At 38.8% G+C, this 24,457-nt stretch overlaps 1 protein-coding gene across 1 annotated transcript in view; it reads right to left on the reverse strand.

Annotated features, from left to right (window-relative positions):
* Positions 1 to 6,564: 6,564 nt before the first annotated feature.
* The window catches only part of zdhhc9 (zinc finger DHHC-type palmitoyltransferase 9), a 36,285-nt gene continuing 18,392 nt past the window's right edge, over positions 6,565 to 24,457 (reverse strand). The window contains exons 5-10 of the mRNA XM_053630488.1: positions 21,533 to 21,670; positions 20,981 to 21,029; positions 20,378 to 20,480; positions 16,330 to 16,433; positions 16,073 to 16,175; positions 6,565 to 9,001 (exon numbers count right to left, since the gene is read on the reverse strand). Coding sequence (XP_053486463.1) covers positions 8,834 to 9,001; positions 16,073 to 16,175; positions 16,330 to 16,433; positions 20,378 to 20,480; positions 20,981 to 21,029; positions 21,533 to 21,670 — 665 coding nt within the window. The 3' untranslated portion in view covers positions 6,565 to 8,833. The remainder of the gene's footprint in view (positions 9,002 to 16,072; positions 16,176 to 16,329; positions 16,434 to 20,377; positions 20,481 to 20,980; positions 21,030 to 21,532; positions 21,671 to 24,457) is intronic.

The raw sequence follows: 24,457 nt of genomic DNA on the forward strand, positions 1-24,457 counted from the left end.
TTTCTAGCTTCAGTCATTTATTGTCACCAAGCCCCATGCAGGATATGTTACACATTCAGCACAGCATTTTGTGTGTGCGTGTGTGTGTGTGTGTCTGTCTGTCTGTCTGTAGTTTCTCACAAAAGTGAGTACACCCCTCACATTTTTGTAAATATTTGATTATATCTTTTCATGTGACAACACTGAAGAAATGACACTTTTCTACAATGTAAAGTAGTGAGTGTACAGCTTCTGTAACAGTGTAAATTTGCTGTCCCTCAAAATAACTCAACACACAGCCATTAATGTCTAAATCGCTGGCAACAAAAGTGAGTACACCCCTAAGTGAAAAATTATATATATATACACACACACACACACACACACATACATATATATAAATAATTCTAATATTGGCACCCTTGATAAATATGAGCAAAGAAGGCTGTGAAAAATTGTCGTTATTGTTTAACCTTTTAATAATAATAATTCCTTAGATTTATACAGCACTTTTTTAGGCACTCAAATCACTTTACATTTTAACATTGTATGGGGGGAAATTTCCACAACCATCACCAGTGTGTAGCATCCACCTGATGCGATGGCAGCCATAGTGCGCCAGAACAGCCACCACACACCAGCTATTAGTGGAGAGGAGACAGTGATGTAGCCAATTTAGAGATGGAGATTATTAGGAGGCCATGATAGATAAGGGCAAATGGGGGAATTGCACCAAGAGGTTACACCCCTACTCTTTTACAAAACGTGTCCTGAGATTTTTATTGACCACAGAGATTCAGGACCTCAGTTTAACATCTCATCCGAAAGAAGTGTCCCCATCACTATACCGGGGCATTAGGACCCACACAGACCACAGGGTGACTGCCCCCTGCTGGCCTCACTAATACCACTTCCAGCAGCAACCTTAGTTTTCGGTAGGAGGTCTCCCATCCAGGTACTGGCCAGGCTCAACCCTGCTTAGCTTCAGTGGACCACCAGGTGAGAGCTGCAGACGCTGGTCATATCATCGTTTTGATCGTTTGTTGAAAAAAATCATAAAAAATACTCTGCTTTCATGGATATCAAACAATTGTAAACACAACACAGGTTTATCCAAAAAAAATATACAGTACTGTGCAAAAGTTTTAAACAGATGCAAAGAAATGCTGTACAGCAAAGATACCTTAAAAATAATCACATTAAATGTTTCTACATTTGAAAAGAGCAGTAAACAGTAGTAAATGAAACAAAGTCAATATTTGGTTTGACAAAAAAATAAAAATTAAAATATCAGTCTCCAGTACAATTTGTGCAGTTTTTTAAGGAAATGAGCTGCAAGTTTTATTGAGCATCTTGTAGAACCAGTCACGGTTCTTCTGGAGACTTTGACTGTCTCACTTGATTCTTATTTTTGCAGCAAAACCCAGCAACCTTCACTGTGTTTTTGTCTGAAAAGTGTCTCTTACATAATATGCTGCTTTCTATAATGACATACAAACTTTTTTCTGTAACATTTAATTTTGTGCAATGACTGTATACTGTATATCTTTGTTAATTATAGGTGTGCAACAATTATTGGCAGCCTTATGAATCATATGAGAAAAATATATTTGAAATATAGTCCCATTGATATTTAAGATTTTTTTTTAAGTAAACCTGGGCGACTAGGAACAGGAAATTGTTTCACCATGACTTCCTGTTTCACAGGGGTATAAATATGAGGTAACACCTAGTCCAAATTTCCTTAGTCCTTCATAACAATGGTTAAGACCAAAGAATATAGCTGTGATGTGAAGCTCAACAACCTTTTGCAACACAAAATGGGAAGTGGCTATAAGAAAATAGCACAAGCATTGAAAATCCACCATGAGGGCAATCATCATAATTGACTAGTTCCAGTCAACTTAAAATGTTTTGAATCAACCTGGAAGCAGACGTGTGTCTATATTGTCTCAATGCAGTGTGAAGAGGATGGCTTGAGTGGCTAAAAAAACTCCAAGCTGGAGAATTGCAGAAGTTAGTTGCATCTTGGGGTTAGAAAGTCTCCAAAACTACAATCCGAAGTCTCCTACATCACCACAAGTTGTTTGGAAGAGTTTCAAGAAAAAGCCTCTACTCTCATCCAAAAACAAACTCAAGCATCTTCAGTTTGCCAGACACTACTGGAGCTTCAAATGGGATCGGGTTCTATGGTCTGATGAAACCAAAATAGAGCTTTTGGAAATAAACACAGAGGTGGTTTTGGCGCACACAGAGAGGCAGCCATATGGAAAAGTATTTCATGTCCACGGTTAAATATGGTGGTGGGTCTTTAATGTTTTGGGGCTGTTTTTCAGCCAGAGGACCTGGACATTTTGTTAGGATACATGGCATCATGGACTATCAAATATCAACAGATATTAAATGAAAACCTGACTGTCTCTGCCAGAAAGCTTAAAATTGCCCATGGTTGGATCTTCCAGCAGGACAATGATCCAAAACATACATCAAAGTCAACACAAAAATGGTTTACTGACCACAAAATCAAGGTCCTGCCATGGCCATCCTAGTCCCCTGACTTGAAACCTATAGAAAATCTATGGGGTGAACTGAAGAGGAGAGTCCTCAAAATTTGAGGGATCTGGAAAGATTCTGTATGGAGGAATGGCCTCGGATCCTCATCAGGCATTATAGGATAAGACTCTGTGCTACCTCCCTTTGCCAAGATAACAGCTCTAAGTATTGACTAAAAGGGTGCCAATAATTGTTGCACACCTCTATGCAGTCTCTATGCGGATGATGTCCTACTGTACCTACAGAGCCCTAAACCTTCACTTCAGGAAACATTTAAAGTTAGTAATACTTTTTCCAAAATATCAAACTACACAATAAATTGGAATAAATCTACCATACTTCCGCTCTCTTATGAGGCTTGGGATTCTGTAGCTCAGGATTCACTTCTTCCAATCCGTGTTGGAAATATTAAGTACTTAGGCATCAGTATCTCCTCCAGGCTGTCAGAGTTGTTCTCGCTTAATTACATTCCACTGCTTAAAACAATAGATGATGATCTTAAACACTGGATGAATCTTTCATTAACAGGAAGAACAGCAACTATCAAAATGAAAATTTTCCCTCAGATTACTTCTCTATTCTCAATGCTCCCTGTCATGCCTACAGAAAAATGGTTTGAATCGCTTAATTGTTCAATCTCCCTTTTTTACAAGAGGAATAAAAAAGCAAAAATTAAATACTCTACATTACAGAAAAATAAATCTCATGGAGCTTTAGAAGCACCAATTTTTTTAATTATTATCTGGCAAATCAACTGCAATATTTAGTGAAATGGATTCATCAAAGCAATAACAACATCTCATGGATACAACTGGAACAAACATACTGTAAAAAACTTACACTTGTAGATTTTCCATTTCTCAACAATTCACTTAAGCAATTCTTCAAAACTGGATGTCAAAGCGTCTGCTCAATTTAAATCAGTGGAGTAATCTAATAATAGAATACATATCCATGGCAAAAAATCACAGCTCTCCATAAAAGCTGTAAGCCGCAATTCAATTAAACTTAAAATAAATACAGATGCCACGTACATCCCTATATATATATGATGTACAAAGTATATATGTAATGTGTGTGTATTATATATATATATATATATATATATATATATATATATATATATATATATATATATATATATATATATATATATATATATATACACACACACACACACACACACAACAAACCAGCCCATATGCACACAAACCAACGTGCACCTCGCATGACTGCCACCCAGGTGCTGAACAGACAGCTTCGCTCCCCACATGTTGTGGACAGCTTGAGAGCACATGGCTGAAACACGGGGCGGCAGAAGTACTTCAGAGGGTGAGCCCGGTAAACTACCGTCTACAACAGCCCGGTAAGCATGCAGACACCCAGCTATATCACATAAATCTACTGAAACAATGGGTTGAGCCCACGCCAGTGGTGTCTGCCTTTGCCACTCTCCCCACAGATCTCTATTAGCGTACCTTGGTCCACCATCATGAGGAACTCACCCCCATGCAACACCAAGAGCTGACAGAGCTGGTGGACCAGTTTGCCGACATCTTCACGTGCACCCCAGGTTCGACACCTCTGGTCCACCATGAGATAAAAACCCCACCGAGAGTAGTGATAAGACAGCGGCCCTACTGTGTCAGGCAACTGAGGAGGATATCAGCCAGATGTTCTGAGATGGAATCATCAAGGAGTTCGCCAGCCCCTGGTCCAGCCACATCATTGTGGTGCCGAAGTCCAAAGGCAGTATCAGGCTCTGAACCAGGTCTCCGATTTCAACAGCTACCCCCTCCCCTGAGTGGACGACCTGGTGGAGCAGCTGGGGAGAGCCTACTTCATCTCCACTCTCGACCTGACCAAGGAATAATGGCAAGTTCCTTCAGCACCACCAGTGGCCACTGGCAGTATTGGGTTCTTATTTCTTATTTCAGTATTTGGCCTCCACAGAGCACCAGCAACATTCCAGCACCTGATGGACATTGTCCTGAGACCACACAGGCCATTTACCACCACCTATCTGCTCCTCCACCTGGTCGGACCACCTCTCCCATCCAGGTCCTGGGAAGCCTCCGAAGATCCGGGCTGATGCCCAACCCAAAGAAGTGCCATCTGGGGTTGACCGAGGCACAGTACCTGGGATATCACATGTGGGTATCACATACTCAAACCCCAAGAGAAGAAGATAGAGATGGTAAAAAAAAAAAAAAAAAAAAAGTATCCACGACCCGCCTCGAAGAAACAGGTATGTGTCTTTTTGGGGTTGGCAGGATATTACAGGAAGTTTGTGCCTAACTTCTCCTCTCTAACCGCCCCCCTCTCGGACCTCACCAGGAAAGGCCATCCAGACTGGGTGCGGTGGACCAAGGAGATGGAGCGGGCATTCCAAGCCCTCAAGCAGGCACTCACCAGCTCCCCTGTCCTGCAGAATCCCAACTTTGACCTGCCCTTCACGGCCCACGCTGATGCCTCTGAGACAGGGCTAGGAGCCATCCGATACCAGACCTTCAATGGAGAAGAGCACCCGGTCCTATGTGTGAGCCGAAAGCTAAACCCTGCTGAGACGAAGTATGCAGCTGTGGCGAGAGAAGCCCCGTCAATAAAGTGGGCCATAGAGGAGCTGCGGGTATTACCTGGCAGGTCGTCACTTCACCCTCGTGACCGACCACGCTCCTTTGCAGTGGATGGCCAGAGCAAAGGACTCCAACACTAGGGTAACCAGTTGGTTTCTCTCTTTGCAGGACTTCTATTTCCAAAGTACAGCACCAAGCAGGGGCCCACCATGAAAATGCAGAAGGCCTCTCCCGAAGGCATGCCTTATGGGCCCAGCATCCACCAGCAGTAGGCTTGGAGCTGGGGGGAGGGGGGTACTGTGACGGCAAGAATGCAGCCCACATGCACACAAACCAACGTGCTCCTCGCATAACTGCCACCCGTACAGCTCCGCTTCAGCACCTCGCTTGTTGTGGACAGCTTGAGAGCACATGGCTGCAAGGCAGGGTGACAGAAGTGCACATAGCTGACGGCCAATGTGTGGAGCGGCTGTTCCTCACCCTCCTGCAAAAGACAGGAGAGTATAAAAGTGCAAAGCATGAGAGAAACAGAGAGGTGAGCAAGTGCTCCTGTTGCATTAATGCTGAAACATGTTCATATCATTCACAGAACCCGACGCAGAAGAAGACAGTGCTGACGAAGATGCTCCCTGGCCACACTGCACCTTCAGGTGGTACCCACCGCCAGCACCACACTCCCCAAGTCCCGCCTCGAGCCTGCTCAAGCCTGTCCTTACAAGAGGTGCTTAGAATTTAAACTTGTCATCTCGATGGCTGCTTTAATCTGGGTAGTTCTAATCATCGTTGACATCTGGGGAATCAGCTGTTGACAAAACCAAGAAGCCTTGAACTGCGGAGAGCATGCCGTCAAAAAGGGAAAACAACAGAGCCTGTTTTAAAACTAAAATAAATAATCAGCATGTCTTTTGAGAGGTGGTGACAACTCTGAGATCTGAAGGGATTGAAAAGTGATGCAGAGATGGCTTTTTCTGTTGAATAGGTAAAACATTTAAGTCTCAATAGGTAGCTAACTAAAATTAGCACACTTGTTCACTTGATTCAGCTAGGTATCGTGTTTCCCATGTTGTTTTTTTTTTGCTATGGACGATGTGGTAAATATAGAGAAGCAATAGTTCAGTACTGTAACTTAAATTTAGGGGTGTTTATGTCTACATTTGGCAAACAGTGTAGGAATTACAGCACTACACCACTATTTGGTCTGCATGAATGCAAATGAGAATGAAACACCACCCAAATTATATCTGTTCCACAATGGTACTTTGTCTGTTTCTTTACATGGACAAATCAGGTACAGTATGGGGGATGAGAAACTGTGCAACACATGGACTACAAAGTGCATCTGTATTACTGGTTTTCTTGAAAAGGGACCAATAATTGTATTTATAAGCTAGGTGTATCTAGACTGACAACTGAGTGTATTTAATAATACCTGTCAGTTATGATACATGGACAAGTATTATAATAATAAGATATCATATAATTTAATGAACATACATACACACACCAATCCAGCATGTAAAAATAAGTGAAAAGTATGAGATAATCACAGTGTTTATACAAAGAAAAATGAAAAGAAACAATTACCTTGCAATGCATTATAGTGTATATATTATACACTGTAAACACATATTTCGAGCAGACCATAATGTTTGCTAATATTCAGTACATATTAACTCCTACAATGACTTGGCATTAAGACTGATTGTAGTTTGACATATCTCATGTGGTTGATCACTTCAGCTGTACCTCAAAATAAGTACAGTGGGCCTAATCATTAAACAAGCAGACCTTCCACAGACAGCAGTGCAGTGCAATCATCTAACAAACTAATGAAAAATCAAAGGCATACGAAACAGTTAGTGTTCTTAAAATCAGGCATTAACATTCAAATGTTGCATTTAAAAAAAAATAATTCAGACATTTCTGTGATTGACTTGGCATCTCAAAATAGAGCTGAAGCTGTAGTCATACATTTACAGTTTAACTCCAAGCCCTACCAAAGGAAACAAATACTACACACACTCTTCTTTTCATTCATTTGACACCAAGTAGCCTTGTTATAGTGGTCAGAAAAATTCCCAGTATAATTATACATGTAAACCCCCCACCCCACCCCCCTCCCAACCCCACAAACAAGACAAAAATGCTCTAACTAGCAAAATATATTGCACAGAGTTGAAGATACTGTGAGTGTAGTAAATGGTACTTGAATTCGTTCATCATTGTACACCAACAATATTCTTCCACTAGACATTAGCTCAAGCATACACAAAGGTGTCTACTCTACTCTACATACAAATAAAACCTGTCAAAAGTAAAGACACTTGCACAGATCACAGAATAGCATGGATTAAATATGTTGACCATCAAAATAATCTTTCATATTATATCCCTTTATCTCACTTGTCTAAGTCCAGCATTATAAACATGCTCTCCTAAGCCTGGATGAGCTATACTGTTTCTCAGCATGAAATTAACAGATGTGGACAGATTATGAGAAATAAATTCCATCTACTCTGAGTTTTTTTTTTTTTGTTTTTTTTTTTTTTGGGCCAAATCATGGCTGTAAGTGAAGGAAGAGGAGGAGGAGGATGGTGGTGATGGTGACGATGACTATGGAGGAAGTTCTGGGCTGACCTCACTCAATTCATTTGTTGCAAGAGGAGAGAGAACAATCACCAGGAGAATGACGAGGCAATTTCTTCAGCTTCATGTACATTCATGGACATTCTTTCACTTCTTGTATCCTCAACTTCTCAACTTTTTTTTTTTTTTTAATCTATGTACATTTACACCATGGCTTAGTTTGTCGTTCATTTTTTGCAGGTCAACATTTCATTAGTGTTCTATTTTCAAATCCATCACTTTAATACTCATTGTACAATATTTGGGTTGTATAATAAAATGGAAATTGAAGGGTTTCTCCACAAATGGCCTTATGTTGTCTGAGATAGTGCAGCTTTCAGATAAGGCACTGTTACTAGTGTCTGTCAACAACAGGCCAACATGTATGTGCTGACACTTACACACACTTCACATACAGAAAGTGTGTTAGGGTGTCCTTCATCACAGACTGATCTGAAACATTTTGTACACTGTTTGTGTTGACAAGAATTCAGTGTAAAGCGCCACGCTTTACAAAAAAACAACAACAAAAAAAAACAAATACATATAGAATAATGCAAATGACTATCATGGGTATTTCAAAATGGCATCCAGTTGGCCCCACTCTGCTGCTGGAACATAAATTCATCTGTTTGCATGTGTAGTTTGAACATAGGTGGCTGGTTTAGGTTTCTCTCTTTAAAAACAATCCTCCATATGTTTGTGTTGCATAGGACCTGCTTCACCAACCACTGCACAAAGTTCTACAGATGTTATGCATCTGACAAGATGGAACGTTAATTAATGAAAAATGGCCATCAAGAAATGCTGCTTGAAGGAAAACATTGCAAGTAGGCAATTAGCAAAACAGTCCATTTCATATTTTGCCTTTCATGGGTTTTTGCCATGCAGCATTTCAGAGAAAGAGTGAGAGTGCTGTGATACCACCAGAGGCCTTCAACAGTGAGGCAGCCAAAGTTGATATGACCTTCACCTGAACATGGACAGTGAGGAATAGATGCTGCTCTGACAAAGTCTTTCTCAAAGCCTGTCACCCGTCTGATTGTTCAAATATGCATCTTCCTTAATGAAACACCATTCAGAGATTTGCAAGCAGAGATCTAGTGGGCTGATTCTTTGACAACGATGGGGGCAGGACCAATTTTAGGAGAAAAGTCTCTTGGGCTGGATGGTTTTTCCTCTGTCGGGATGCTGGCGGTGGCAGTGGCAATGCTAGGCTTGGCTTCATCGGGAGTGTGTTCATTAGGAATCAGAGGAGCTGTGGTTTTCTGCCAGGGAGGGAAAAGTACAGTTAGTGTTTTGAAAAAAAAAGTCTCATTATGTGATAATCATTATATTTACAAAAGGATGCCTCTTCTGAATGCTGCTGCTCACAGCGTGACCCCTATTTCATGTGACACCTACAGAGGTCACTACACTGGCTTTCTGTTCCAGCAAGAATCCAATTCAAATCCAATCCCTCAAATCCCAGGCAGCAAACAGCTCTGCACCACATAATATATGCACCAAGTACACCCCATGGATTTTTTTTTTTAAAACATATTCGGACAAGCAAACATTTGAGCCTCTTTGAAACAGTGCCTATTAATAAAGTTGATACACTATCAAATGACACATAAATTTGACATTTTGTAGAAATTTTCACAATTTAATTTAGCAAAAAAAAACAAAAAAAAACAGATCAGATGGAAAAAGTGAGTACATCCCTACATTTATCACACCTTCAAAGCCATATAATTAGAATCAGGTGTTCAAGATTAGGTGCCAGTGATTAGATCCTGCTTAGGGAATGCAGGTGGAACCTGTCTTATTTATACCCCTCTCATATCCAGTGTCTGGTTTAGCAGCTGTGGATCCTCTAGGTGGCGGTTTGGCAACACCGGACAGTGACTGGATCATTGATTGGAGGAAATGATTGTAGTTCCAGAAGCGATCGGAAGCAAAATGGATGATGAATCTTGTGGCAGTAATAATGGAATGAATGAATGAATGAATGGAGTCAGGTAGTTAATCGGAAAAGAAAGAAAACATGTCATCAAGAACAGATAGTGATAGTCTGGAACGAATGCTAAAGAAGAATTCAAGGTAATATTGAAGTTTTTGGAGAATGTTGGAGTAATAAATCCAACTCACAAAAGGCACTGAAAAAAGCCCTAGGTGAAATAAATGAAGCCACAACTTTAAGGGATGGAAACTTGGTAATTTTGTGTAAGGATGGTAGGCAACAGAAGTTAGCACAGGGATTAAAGTCATTGCTTGGACAGGCAGTTACATGCACAATACCAATACAAAACCATGGATAAGGGGAGTAATTACTGGAACAGAAAAAATAAAAAACTGTATTCAGGGAGCAAAGGTAACAGACTTCAAGTGATGAAATATGATGAAATATGTTCGTAATAAGGAGAAAATGGATAGTCTATCAGTAATGCTGCAATTTAATAACGATAGAATGCCTGATAAAGTGTATATTGGGTTTGTTAGCTATACAGTAAGAGCATATATACCTCCACCAACAAGACTCTTTAAGTGCCAGAAATATAGTCATGTAGCTGCAGTGTGTAAACAGCGCTGTGCTAGATGTGGTGAGAATCATGAATATGGGAATTGAGAACAAGGAATGCACCCAAAATGCTGCAATTGTGGAGGTCAACACAGGGCCGGATATGGGGGATGTGTAGAACATAAGAAGGCAATTAAAGTACAAAATGTAAAAATATCAGAGTCTTACGCTGAGGCATTCAAAAAGGTTAAGTAAGTGGAACCAGCAGAAAAAGAAAGAACATTTACAACAAGAGAACAGGTAGGAAATGATGAAGTAGAACAAAAGAAAAGCTCATGGAATGTGGAAAAGTGGAATTCATATCTTTTATGGCAGAGGTAGTCAGTTGCTCTGCACAGACTGACAGCAGAACAGAAAGGATAAAAAATATTAATCAAAGCTGCAGAAAAATACCTCAGTGTGGAAGGGGTCACAATAGAGCAAATAAATGAGAAACTCAAAGTTCAGACACTGTTAACACAGGCACAATGTGGTGGGAGCACCTGTTAATGGTGATCACGCTCTTACAGTGGAATTCAAGGAGCCTAACAGCCAATGGACAAGAATGTAAAAAATATATAGAGAGAATATAGAAAGTAAACCACAAGTGATATATATGTATTCAAGAAACCTGGTTAAAACCACATTTAGAATTTGTATTTAAAGGATATACAACAATACGGAGAGACAGACAAGAAGGTAATGGAGGTGGTGTAGCAACATTTATTAAAACAGAAGTGGGATACAGGATTATAGATGTAAATATGAGGCATTAACAGTAGAATTAGTACATAATGTAAGGGTAATTACTTATTACAGTCTGTGTGAAAAAATAAGTAGAGAGAATTTAGAAATGTTTATGGGAAAGAGCAATCATATAACAATATGTTGTGGTGAGTTTAATGCACATAATACACTGGGGGAAATAAGTATTGAACATGTCAACATTTCTTTCAGTAAATATATTTCCAACGAGGTTATTCACATGAAATTTTCACCAGACATCAGTATTAACTCAAGAAATCCAGAAATATAAAGAATACACAACATTAAAGTCCATAAATAAAGTTATGTGTAATAAATTGGAATGACACAGGAAAAACGTATTGAACACGCTAAGAAAAAGCAGTTCTCCAAGGCAAGGTAATGCAAGGAACCAGCTGAAATCCATAAGTAATTATACCTCCCATCTGTGCAAGTTAATATCAGCTGGGTTAGTAATTTGATGGTCTATAAAAAGGCTTTTCGCTACCAAGGTGTCACACAAGAAACATCTCATGATGGGTAAAATAAAAGAGCTCTCCCAAGACCTTCACAACCTTATTGATGCAAAACATATTGATGGAATTGGATACAGACGTATTTCAAAACTTCTGAATCCTCCAGTAAGCACCACTGGGGCCATTATCCACAAGTGGAAACATCATCACACAGTCATCAACCGGCCATGCACAGGAGCTCCTCGCAAGATTTCTGACCAGGGAGTCAGAAGAATAGTCAGGAGAGTAGCCCAAGAGCCAAGGACCACTCGGAAAGAGCTCCAGAAACACAAGGAGGCAGCAGGTGCCATCGTCACAGAGAAAACAATAGGCAATGCACTCCACTGCTCACGCTCACCCCGAAAGTCTCCATTACTAAAGAAAAGGCATGTCGAAGCTCATTTAAAGTTTGCTACAACTCATTTGGACAAGCATATGAAATACTGGGAGAGTGTAGTCTGGTCAGACGAGAGCAAAATTGAACTTTTTGGCTGTTATACTACACACCATGTTTGGAGAAGAAATAGCACTGCACATCACCCTAAAAACACTATACCAACAGTGAAGTTTGGAGGTGGAAGTATCATGGTGTGGGGCTGTTTTTCATTGCATGGTACTGACAGACTTCACATAATTGAAGGAACAATGAATGGATCCCTTTACCGGAAGATTCTTGAGAAGAATCTGTTGCCATCCACCAGGATGATGAAGATGAGATGTGGGTGGACCTTCCAGCAGGACAATGATCCAAAGCATACAGCAAAGGAAACTCTCAATTGATTTCAGAGAAAAAAAATTAAGGTGTTAGAATGGCCCAGTCAATCACCTGACTTGAATCCAATTGAGCAAGATTTAAAGACAATATGTTTAGATGAACGGGCCAAAATCACACCTGAATACTGCGGCTGATTAATTTCTTCATACAAGAAGCGTCTTGAAGCTGTCCTTACAAACAAAGGCTTCTCCACTAAGTATTAAATAAATTTCAGTTAGCGTGTTCAATACGTTTTTCCTGTGTCATTCCCCTCTATTACACATAACTTCATTTATGGACTTTAATGTTTGGATTTCTTTATATGTGTGGATTTCTTGAATTAATACCAAAGTCTGGTGAAGATTTCATGTGAATAGCCTCATTGAAATATATTTGCTGAAACAAATGTTGATCCGTTCAATACTTATTTCCCCCACTGTACAATAAGGGGAAGCAAGAAAACTGATAATAATGGGAAGATGGTGGAGGAAATGTTAGATTGTAATAGACTTGTATATTTAAACGAAGAAAGATATTATCAATGCAAGTTATTCCAATATAGACTTAACATTACTATCAAAATGTTTGGCAATATAAATGCATCGGAGATCTGGGGAAAATATAATACAATAGGTAGTGATCACCATCCAATCACATGTAAAATAGGTATGGAAGAACAAAATTATAGAACAGAAATTATAGATGAAAAGATGTATAGATGGAAATTTAATACAGTAAATTGGGAGTCATTTAAATATATAAGCGATGTAAATATGCAGGAATTAAAGTTTAGTGAAGAAATAGCTCTAGAGGAATTTAATAATAAGCTATGTAACATATTATATACTACTGCTGAAGAAGTTATTCGTCAAACAAAAGGATGAAAAAGGAAGAACTTTGGTGGACGAATTTATGTAGTCAAGCAATTAAAAACAGGAATTGGATGCATTTAGGTATGCATTTAGGAATGCATTTAGAAAAATATATATATAAAGCACAAGCACACAGAAGTAAGGAGAGTAATAAAACAAGAAAAAGAATGAGTGGAGACATTTTTGTGAAACAATTGGGAAAGAAACAGATATTAGTCAATTATGGGGTATGATTAGGTAGATGGGAGGAATACAAAAAAGTTACAGTTTAAAAGTAATTAGTGTTGGAGAAAGAATAGCAATAACAAACACTAAGAAGGCAGAAATGCTAGCTGAATTATTCGTAAAAGTGCATAGCAGTAATAATGTGTCAGAGGAAATGAAAAAACAGAGCACAAAGAAGGCAAGAAAATATAGACATAATGATAAAAAAAATATTTTAATAATACTCTAGATATTGAATTTTCATTATTTGAATTGAAAAGATCTATAGGAGGAGCCAATCAAACATCTCCTAGTAAAGACAAGGTGTGTTATAATATTATTAAAAAATCTGATACATCTTTGAGTATTATACTGCATCTGTATAATAGAGTATGGAAGACAGAAAAGCTGTCAGAAACCAGGCAAAGATTAGATCCAATGCTGCAAATTATAGGCCTATAGCACTGACATCTAATGTATGTAAATTCATGGAACAAATGATTGTGTATAGATTAATTTATGTGATGGAAAAGAAAGGAATTTTATCACCATACCAAAGTAGTTTTCATAAAGGGCATAGCACAATAGATGCTTGGAACATGATATTCAAAAGCACAGGTTAATAAAGAAATAGTAGTAGGACTGTTTTTTGATAACAAAAAAGCATATGATATGCTGTGGAAAGAGGGGCTTTTAATTAAGTTGAAAAATTTGAAGCAGAATGTATAATTGGATAATGGGTTTCTTATTTGATAGAACGGTAAATAAAAACTACATATTTTTTCTCCCTCTCTGTCAATGCTTCACACTCCTGTCCAGTTGGTGGCGGTAATGCACAATTTGAGCTGGTTTGCCAACCGCCATAAAGCAACAGAAGAAGTGCTATTAAGGCATATGCTGTCTTGCCAAGATCTAAAGAGTTCTGTAAGCCCTTCAGAAAAAAGGTTGTGGATGCCCATGAGTCTGGCAAGGGATTTAAAAAGATCTCATAATTATTTGAAATGCACCATTCCACTGTAAAGAAAATCATCTACAAATGTTACAGATTTCAAATGACTGCCAATTTATCCAGGACTGGCCGTCCCAGCAAATTCAGCTCAAGAGCAGGCCATCTGATGCAAAAAGAAGTCTCCAAGAACCCCAAAATTTCATCACAGTATCTGCAAGTAAGTCTTGCAACTGTTGGTGTTCAAGTGCACGCTTCTACAATCAGAATGAGATTGCACAAATTTTATTTGCATGGGGGGTGTGCCAGGAAAAAGCCGTTGCAAGACTATAGTTTGCCAATCAGCATATGGGCAAAGACCAGGCCTTTTGGAATAATCTGAACAGAAAAATCAAAGATAGAGTTATTTTCCACAGTAACAACGGACATGTTTGGCTCAGACCAAAGACAGCTTTTCAGGAGAAGCACCTCATACCAGCTGTGAAGCACAGTGGTGGAAATGTTAAGGTTTGGGTTTGCTTCACTGCCTCAGGGACTGGAAAACTTGCATTGATTGATTCAACTATGAATTCTGCATCATATCAAAGAATGCTTGAAGATAATGTGAAGCCATCTGTCCAAAACTTGAAGTTGAACTGAAAGTGAACCTTTCAACAGAATAATGATCCTGAGTACACTAGCAAATATAGTAATAGCAAACACTAGCAAATATTTGAGCAATGAATGGCTCAAAAAGAAGAAACGGAGAGTTATGGAATGGTCTAGCCAAAACCTGGATTTGAATCCGATTGAAATGTTGTGGGGGGATTTGAACATTCAAGAAAACCCTCAAACATCTTGCAACTGAAAGAATATTACATGGAGGAGTGGTCATAAATTCCAGAAAGCTGATGTCAGAGACAGGTGGACAATTATGCAATTATGCACAATTATTTCTGCTAAAGCGGGCAATACTAGCTACTGAAGGCCAAGGGTGTACTTACTTTTTTCACAGAAGAATCTCACATCTAAAGATAAGCGGTATAGAAGATGAATGGATGGATGGATGGAATCTCACATCTATGGGTTTTTCTGTTTAATAAATGGCTGAAAAAGGGTTTTTTTTATTATGCCTATTGTATTCTTTTGAACAACTTATTTGTATTGTTTATTTGCTTATTTTTTGCATTCAGTTTCAATATTTTCTTCTTACTACCAGGTAGATTAGTCCAATTTAGTATTTGCACAATGTAACATTAGTCTCTAGACTCTGTTCTTGCAGTTCCCCAGGTGCTTTGTATTTCTGTGCTTTCTCATACAAATGACTGAATGTATTAAAAATCAACACTGTGTTAAGGTACTCTAAACCAACCTGGATGTCAAGCTGAGAGAGCGCTAATGCTTTTTGTTTTCTTAAGTTCAGCTTGGAGCACAATGCCAAAGCAAAAATGTCAGGGTTTGACTTGAGCTAAAAAGATACTCTAAACTGTAAAAGGTCAGTGGAATAAATTTTCTGCATCCCTGAGCACCAAAAACCCCAAAACAATGGATCCCAGTATATAAAGGGGAGAAAAGAAGAGAAAAAAATAACCCACACCCCTTCAAAATCGTAACAATGTTCAGAAACTTCTGTTGTAGGTCATACACAAAGCAATGCAAATACTTGAAATGCAGTAGAGTAGTAGATGCTGTGAAGACTCAGTGTGTTGAGCACTCAGGAAACCTAGAGCAACTTTGTGAGTGTGAGAACACAACACACACACACACACACACACACACTTACTGTGTTAGGTGGAACAGCAGTGTTTGTGGTGGCAGTGGCATCAGAAGCACCAGGAGTGGAGACAGAAGGTTCTTCAGGCATCAGCCCTCTTCTGTCCAGAACACTGAAAAGACAGAAACAGAGAGAGAGAGAGAGAGAGAGTGTACACCAAAATACTGACAGAAGAAGCAAGTTAAAAGATTCAAATGTACACAGAGACTCATACATATTTAGACTTTTTTCTACATTACTATTAACATGGTCAGTAAAGTTCATACCTAGGGTAAGTGGGGCCGCAGAGCACCTCACCGCAGTTCTTGATAATGTTCTTGTGACTGTATGGGTTCTGGATGCGGTTCTTCCCTGACCATGAGCCTTTTATCTGCACCACACAGAAACAAAACCTTCATAACGGCTGGTAAAAAAACAAAAAACAAAATCAAGCTGGCCACAATCCAGCATCTTCACCAACTATAATTACTTCCACAGGATCAGTATCTACTGTCAAATCTACTGCGTCCACTGCACTGAATTCAACATGAGCTTACATAATTTGAATCTTATTCAAAGGTGCACTTCAGCATTCTATTCAACACAACATCTAACGACAACATCTGATGTTTCACTGTACTAGATTCAAAAACTTTAGTGTGATATGCACAAGCTTCCTTGTTTTCTTAGTTTGCATGTTCTTGTGGAGGCTCGTAAGTTGCACAGTGCAGCATTTGTAACCATTCAATGTGTCAGTGTGTGTAAGAGGAAGATGGAGGTGGAAGATATAGAGGGTGACAGCTGTTGATGTGCCTGACAGTCAGGGAGTAAAGGCTGTCATGGTGTCTGGATGTTCTGGCTGTGATCTTTCAATACCTCTTACCAGAAATAGTGTGAACAGTGAGTGGGCAGAATGGGAGGGATCCCTGATGACACAGCTAGCCCAGAAAACACACACAATGTTTATTTACTGAAACAGTTGTTGTTCTGAATTCACCTTACATACAACTTCAATTCCAAAAAAGTTGGGACGGTATGTAAAATGTAAATAAAAACAGAATGCAAATGATTTGCAAATCTCATAAACCCATATGTTGTTCACAATTGAACATAGAAAACATATCACATGTTTAAACTAAGGAAAATGTACCATTTTAAGATAAAAAATGAGGTAATTTTGTATTTGATGGCCGCAACACGTCTCAAAAAAGTTGGGACAAGGTCAACAAAAGGCTGGAAAAGTAAGTGTTACTAAAAAGAAACAGCTGGAGGTTCATTGGCAACAGGTCAGTAAGATGATTGGGTATTAAAAAAAAAAAAAAGCATCTTAGAGAGGCTTTCAGATGTAAAGATGGGCAGAGGTTCACCAATCTGCAAAAAACTGTGTCTACCATTTGTGGAACAATTTCAGAATAATGTTCCTCAATGTAAAATTGCAATGACTATGAATATCTCATCATCTACAGTACATAATATCATCAAAAGATTCTGGAGAATCTGGAGAAATCTCTGTGCACAAGGGAGAAGGGTGAAAATCAATATTGCACGCCCGTGATCTTCGGGCCCTCAGGCAGCACTGCATTAAAAACAGGCATGAGTCTGTAATGGAAATCACTGCATGGGCTCAGAAACACCTCCAGAACTCATTGTCTGAGAACACAGTTCGCCGTGTCATCCACAAATGCTGGTTAAAGCTCTATCATGCAAAGAAGAAGTCATATGTGAAAATGATCCAGACACGCCACCGTCCACCGGCCAAAGCTCATTTAAAATGGACTGAGGCAAAGTGGAAAACTGTTCTGTGGTCAGATGAATCGAAAGTTGAAATTCTTTTTGTAAACATGGACGCCACGTCCTCTAAACTAAAGAGGACTAAAGAGGAGAGGGACCATCCGGCTTTTTATCAGATCTCAGTTCAAAAGCCTGCATCTCTGATGGTATGGGGTGCATTAGTACATACAGAATGGGCAGCTTGCACATCTGGAAAGGCATCATCAATGCTGAAAGGTATATACAGGTTTTAGAGCAACACATGCTTCCATTCAGATTCCATCCCATCTTTACTTCTGAGAGACTCTGCCTCTTTAAGATACTCTTTTTATACTCAATCATATTATTTTCCTGTTGCCAATTAACCTAATTAGTTGCAAAATGTTCCTCCAGCTGTTTCTTTTTAGTAACACTTACTTTTGCAGCCCAACTTTTTTGAGACGTGTTGCGGCCATCAAATTCAAAATGACCTTATTTTTTCCTTACATTTACATTTATCCATTTAGCAGACGCTTTTATCCAAAGCAACTTACAAATGAGAAAAATACAAGCAAACCGATATATCAAGCAGAGAACAATACAACTAGTGCTACCATTCCTTAAAATGATACATTTCCTCAGTTTAAACATTTGAAGTTTTCTATGTTCTATGGTGAATAACATATGGGTTTATGAGATTTGCAAATCATTGGATTCTTTTTTTTATTAAAATTTTACACAGCATCCCAACTTTTTTGGAATTGGGGTTGTAATTACAGATTTTACAAACATTTATCTGTGGAATTTATTATCTGTCTTTGGGCTTTCATTATAAGTGAGTTTGGAGTTAATGGGTTTTCCGTTCTTTTTTCATTAAGGCGGAAATTAGGCTTCTGAGATATAATGATTTAATCGTCTCTACACAATTTTACATTGCGTAGATATACAGTGATGTTTATGGTGATTATTTTACCACAATTGCCAACCTTTACACATGTCAGTACGTATTATCACTCAAATATATGCCAAAAGAGCAGGCTTATTTTTCCCCTCAATATAATGAGAGATAAACCCATAGACATAAGTCTGGAACCATTTGATTCAGGTGTTTTGATATTAACTGGCACCCGGAAGCACTTCTTCCCTCTCACTCTCTATCAGACTCATGTGGCATCTTCTTTTTATGTCATGGTTAACAGACAATGTTTTCATCTCATTAATTTGAAATAAAGTCTATCAATTTATGTTTGACATAGCTAACATTAGACAAGTATATATTAACATCAGTTAACAATATTTATTAGTGATGTCACCAAACAATTTTGACCGAAAACAGTCAAATATTGTCACAGAAAAAAGGATGAAATTTTTTATCTAAAAAGATTAGATAGGCCTACAACTACAAGTGTCAAAGTATCTAAGACATAATAATTTTAATGGTCATTATATTTAGAAAGTGATTTACATACACTGTTTTTTTTTTATGCTCAGACACAGTCAATAGTGGAAAATATCAGTCATGTGGACATTAGATAACTGATTTGTAAAAGGATTATATCAAAATGTACTGTTATGATTTATTGTGGGGTTTTTTTCCTTTATTGTGCATTATTGCAGAATCACCCAAAATTCAGTATTCAGCTGAGTTTTTGCGATTGCCAATGCCAACAAGATAATATTATTAAGCCAAAAATGGTGGAATTGCTCGTTTTCTTGTTTTTTAGGATCTGGATGACTGTTCTGAACGATTAAATTGTTTATCGTGGTTTTTTAAAGTGGTAACTCGTGAGCAGGGAAAAATCAATATAGCACTAGGCTAGTGGAAATCATTTAAATTACAGTCTGTGGCACATATACCTTACAAGATAGTAGATATATTTAGGGATTGAAAGAGTGTTCACCCTAAGGACTAAGAGAAGCTGCTCTGGAAATAGCAAAAGGGTGTTAATTTTTCCTGGATGGAAATTATGAATGAGCCAAGGGTTTGATATCAGGATGGAGCCTTAATGGCTTCTATTTTCTGCACAGCTGCAGTTAAATTATGAACAGGATTTCTAATGAAAAGACTAAAAACTGCAATTGTCTGTCACTGATAATGAGTAATAAAAATAGGAGTTGTCCTGTGAGATGAATGCTCAGGCTCAGGTTTGAAGGTGCCCTCTGCATCCAGCAGGCTTGTTGTGTGTGCTTGTGAGTCATCTGCTCCATTGCCAGTCTGTATTGATATGTCTATTATTAGCAAGATCAAATTGACATAGAAAAACAGCGACATGAGCCATTGCATCAGGCAAGAATGGCCCCTACTGACAATGATTTTGTCTCTCTTTCTTTTCCTGTCTCCCTCCATGTCTCATTCTGAACAGTAGCAGTAACAAAAGCTGAAAATATTCATTATAAATGCATTATTGTAGTAAAGTGTAAACACCCCATCAACCCTTTGCAAAAGGAGTGAGCATGTAAGGTGACACTTTCAAAACCTCTGAGAGTCTGCCACAATTCAACACACAATTGTATCTTTCAAGTCAGGTGACAGGAAACAGGAAGTCACACAAACATTTTCATGCACTTTTGATAGTTGAAACTCACATCTTCATTGGTGGTCTGGTTGAGTGAGATCAGGTACGTATGGAAGCCAGTCAGTCCCACCACAGACCAGAGTGTGAAGAAGCACACCAGCACCTCCACCACAGTAGAGAAGACAGTTAAGGAAATAACACACAGAAACACCAATATACTTTACTTCCTAGGCTGCAGTGCATGGTCTAATTTGTTCACTCATGCACACGGTTATTATACGGTGTGTAATGTTTACTCTACAGTTATCACTGTACTGGCAACAGCTATGAATAGAGAATTTTCCATTTTACCCAATATCCGGCAATCTCTCTGGACAGCAAGATAACCAGTGAAATCTGATCATTTATAGGCTTAATATCGGAGACTCGTGTTGGATGTGTAAAAGCTTTTATGGAGCTCAAAAAGTGCTGACGCTCAGGGATGAATATCTGAACAACATAGCAATAAATCTGTTGATGATTAAAGACAAGCAAATTATTCAAGAGGGTATGAACATTATATATGCGCATCCTTTAGTTTAGTGCTGCAATGTTTCATAATATTTATAGCAGTACTGAGAGTTTATGTAAGAGATGTAATGCATATTAAGGTGAGCTGCTGCTTAAAGGATATGTCCCAGGGGTTTCCTTAAGCGTGTTCACAAATCCGGAGTCCACTGATCCTGTGGAGTACATGACACAGGCACAAACAGGTTCTGACATAACTAGATAAGTAAATTGTGAAATCCCTCCCTTTCTGCTGCCTGATTACGTATTTCCTTCACTTATATTATAGTATTATAAAGTCATGCTTTTTAAATTAGGAATGACATTCAAGCTGTATTCTGTTTAAACTGTGATCACAAGCTTTGGGCTAATGAGCCGACTACAGCATACTGTGGAATTCTCTTGCTGATACTTGGCCCTTCTGAACTGTGCTCTCTCTCTCTTCCTCCCTCCCTCCTTCCCTCCCTCTGTCTGCACACTTCTGTCTTTCGGCAGTAGCAATCTGATGAAAAGGAAGATGAAAGGCATGCCATGTCAACCAGCCATTAAATGTAGCTCATTGCAACACAGCTTTTAGAAGATTCCCCTTCTTTTATATGTAAACAATCAACAGCCTGAAGCTTTCAAATGGTGGCATCACCATTTGAATGTGAGGATTCCCTTGGCTTTCAACACTCACGTAGTACAACATGGACGATGTCGAAGGTGAAGATGTAGATGGTAAGGAGGGAGAGAGAAAGTGTAAACAGGTAGAAGTAGCGGTAATTCCTCTTCCCCACACAGTTTCCAACCCATGGGCAATGATGGTCAAAGCGATCTAGGAGATAAAGTGAGAGAGACAGAATTCAGCCACAGAGGTGCTACTTGAAGTAGGGATGTACCTAATGCTAAGTATCAGAGCAATAATCGCTCCAAATGGACAGTTATTATAGTGAATTAGACATACAAAGTGCTACAAATTAAAGGAAAAATCAACAAATTGCCTTATTAAGGTACTACAACTACATTATTTATTTCCTTATTTACTCACGCAACTATTACTGTCTAGGAATAGTACCACCGCATTAAAGCCAGATTAAATATGTGAGACTATAGCTGTGTTTTAGGAAGGTCAGTTTTAGAGTGCATTTCCAAGAATATAAACAGACAAATATAGAAGAATAAAACTCAATATCATAGAGTCAAGAAGTTTAGTGCTTTAGGGATAACCATCAACGAGCTCTAGTTCATATCGATTGCACAAAATTGTTAAAAGTGGCCAAATGGAATAGATACAGAACATAAAGCATAACTGAAGTATTACAGTGTATTATTAGTTGCTGTTTAGTAATCCCATAGCATTAATAAAGCACAGGACTAAAGTACTTTCATCCAGAGAATAGGTTCACTGCTGCCTGTTACAGGCACGCAAAGGGTGAAATGCATCTACATATTACTATTCTGTCCCTAAACCCCAAATCTTCAGCATATTGCAATGGGAGTATTTTACCAAAAATAATTATATGATAAAGATATTTCCTGAAAATGTTTGAAGTGTCATCTTAAGTCATGTTCATATTGACTACAGCATCAATTCATTCCAGTGAGGAGTAGTGAGGAGATTCGGAAAGTCTGCGGGAGTAAATCAGGAAGCAGATAAACGTGCTGGGGATACAACAGGAAAAGTGCAAATCAAAAAAAAAAAGAAAGAAAGAAACAGTAAATGATAAATGAAGTAGTAATATAAAGTTATTTTAATGTAGTCTATTGAGTCTAATGAACAGATTTTTTAAAATAATATACATATAAAATATATAGTCCAGGAGAATATTTTTTGCTTACTCTATAATCAGTTTTTGTTTTCAGATACATTTTTTTAATCATCAGATCTCCATGTTGGGGATTGTCTTTATCGAAATACAATAAAAAGACAAACTAGGCATCTTCACAGCAAAATCTTTTTAAAAGCTTCGCATCTGAAGTGAAGAATTCTGTATCGGTTGAGTATCAGCTATCAGCCTATTCTCAGAACTCGTATATCGGTATCAAATCACAGATAGTAAAAAGGGATCAGTGCATCTCTAGCTCTGAGACTTACTGGAAGCAAATGTTTGTCTGAGGACAATGAAAGATCACTTTCTTTGTTGAGACGCAAACCTGCTCATGATAAAGACAAGCACAACTCTTAAAGCTTACAGACGCAGACAATTTGTTCTACAAGATAATCCCTGCAGGAAGCACTTAACCTGAAAAAAACCCATAATACTTGTCTGCACCTGGGAATGATTAAGGAACAGGAAGAAACAAAGAAATACTCTACGGATCTGAAAAAGAAACAAACCACTTCAGCTAAATAGCTTTGTACATTTTCTGATCTACATTCTCAACAGCAGACCTGGCCCCTGGACACCATCAGTGGAAGATGGCTGGCTACTCTGCATGTGCTCATATATGTGTGTGTGTGTGTGCGCGCGCGCCAGACAGTGCAGCAGGTGCATAGAGGCCAGACAGACGGCCCTGTGTTCACGATGACTGTGCAAAGAAAAAAAAAGGTAAGCCTTCATGTATTTCTCCACTCGCGTCTCATACCTCAGCTCTCTGTATGTATACCTGGTGCCTCACCACTCATCAATGTAGGATTAAGTACAGCATGCATGAGTACATTAAAGGTGGTGCCATGTTCTACATTCCAGCCATTTCCCACCCCAATCATAGAATAATAGAGTGTCATAAACTAAAGTATATTTTAAGAACAAACAAGCAAGGCATGTCCTTAACCGTGCAGTCCACAAGACACTTTCATACATGCTACGTTCTATCACTTTTATCACGAAAGCCCTGCACGTCACTGACTCTTTAGATCAGTTAGCCACAAAATACGTTTACAATAAGAGATGCCAAAGGAGAGCTCTTAGCATCACCAGGGACCCTGTGCACTCCAATTACCGCCTGTTTACTCTGCTGCTGTGTGGTAGGAGGTAACAGACTATTCAGTCACGCACAACCAGACTGAGGGGCAGCTTCTACTTCAGAGCTATCAAGCTGATGGTTCCCACTCACACACAGACACTGATCTTTAAAACTGTCAAGCTGCTGGTTCCCACTCTCCTGGAACTGCTGCAATATTGGAATACTGCTACCCACTCAGTCAACATTGTGCAATATGTCATTATACAATCAGGACTGGAATGTCCAATACCATGCCTGGCTATACATTAACACGCTGTATTGCCAAAAAGTAATGCAGACACCTGACCATCACACACATATGTGCCAATTCCAAAACCATGGGCATTAACACAGATTTAGTCCCCTTTGCTTATTTAATAAAATAACCTCCACTCTTCTCGAAAGGCTTTCCTCTAGATTTTGGAAAGCGTCTGTGGAGTGTGGCTGTGGGGATTTGTGCTCATTCAGCCAATGATATTGGCACTGATGTTGGGTGAAAAGACCTGGCATGCAGTCAGCATTCAAATTCATCACAAAGGATTTCAGTGGGGTTGAGGTCAGGGCAAACTATGTCTTAATGGACCTCGCTTTGTGAAACAGGTTCCAGTGACAGGAAATAATAATGCTATAGCATACAAAGACATTCTAGACAATTTTGTGGCAAAAGTTTGGGGAA

Source organism: Ictalurus furcatus, chromosome 8 (assembly GCF_023375685.1).
Source record: "Ictalurus furcatus strain D&B chromosome 8, Billie_1.0, whole genome shotgun sequence".
Taxonomy (NCBI): domain Eukaryota; kingdom Metazoa; phylum Chordata; class Actinopteri; order Siluriformes; family Ictaluridae; genus Ictalurus; species Ictalurus furcatus.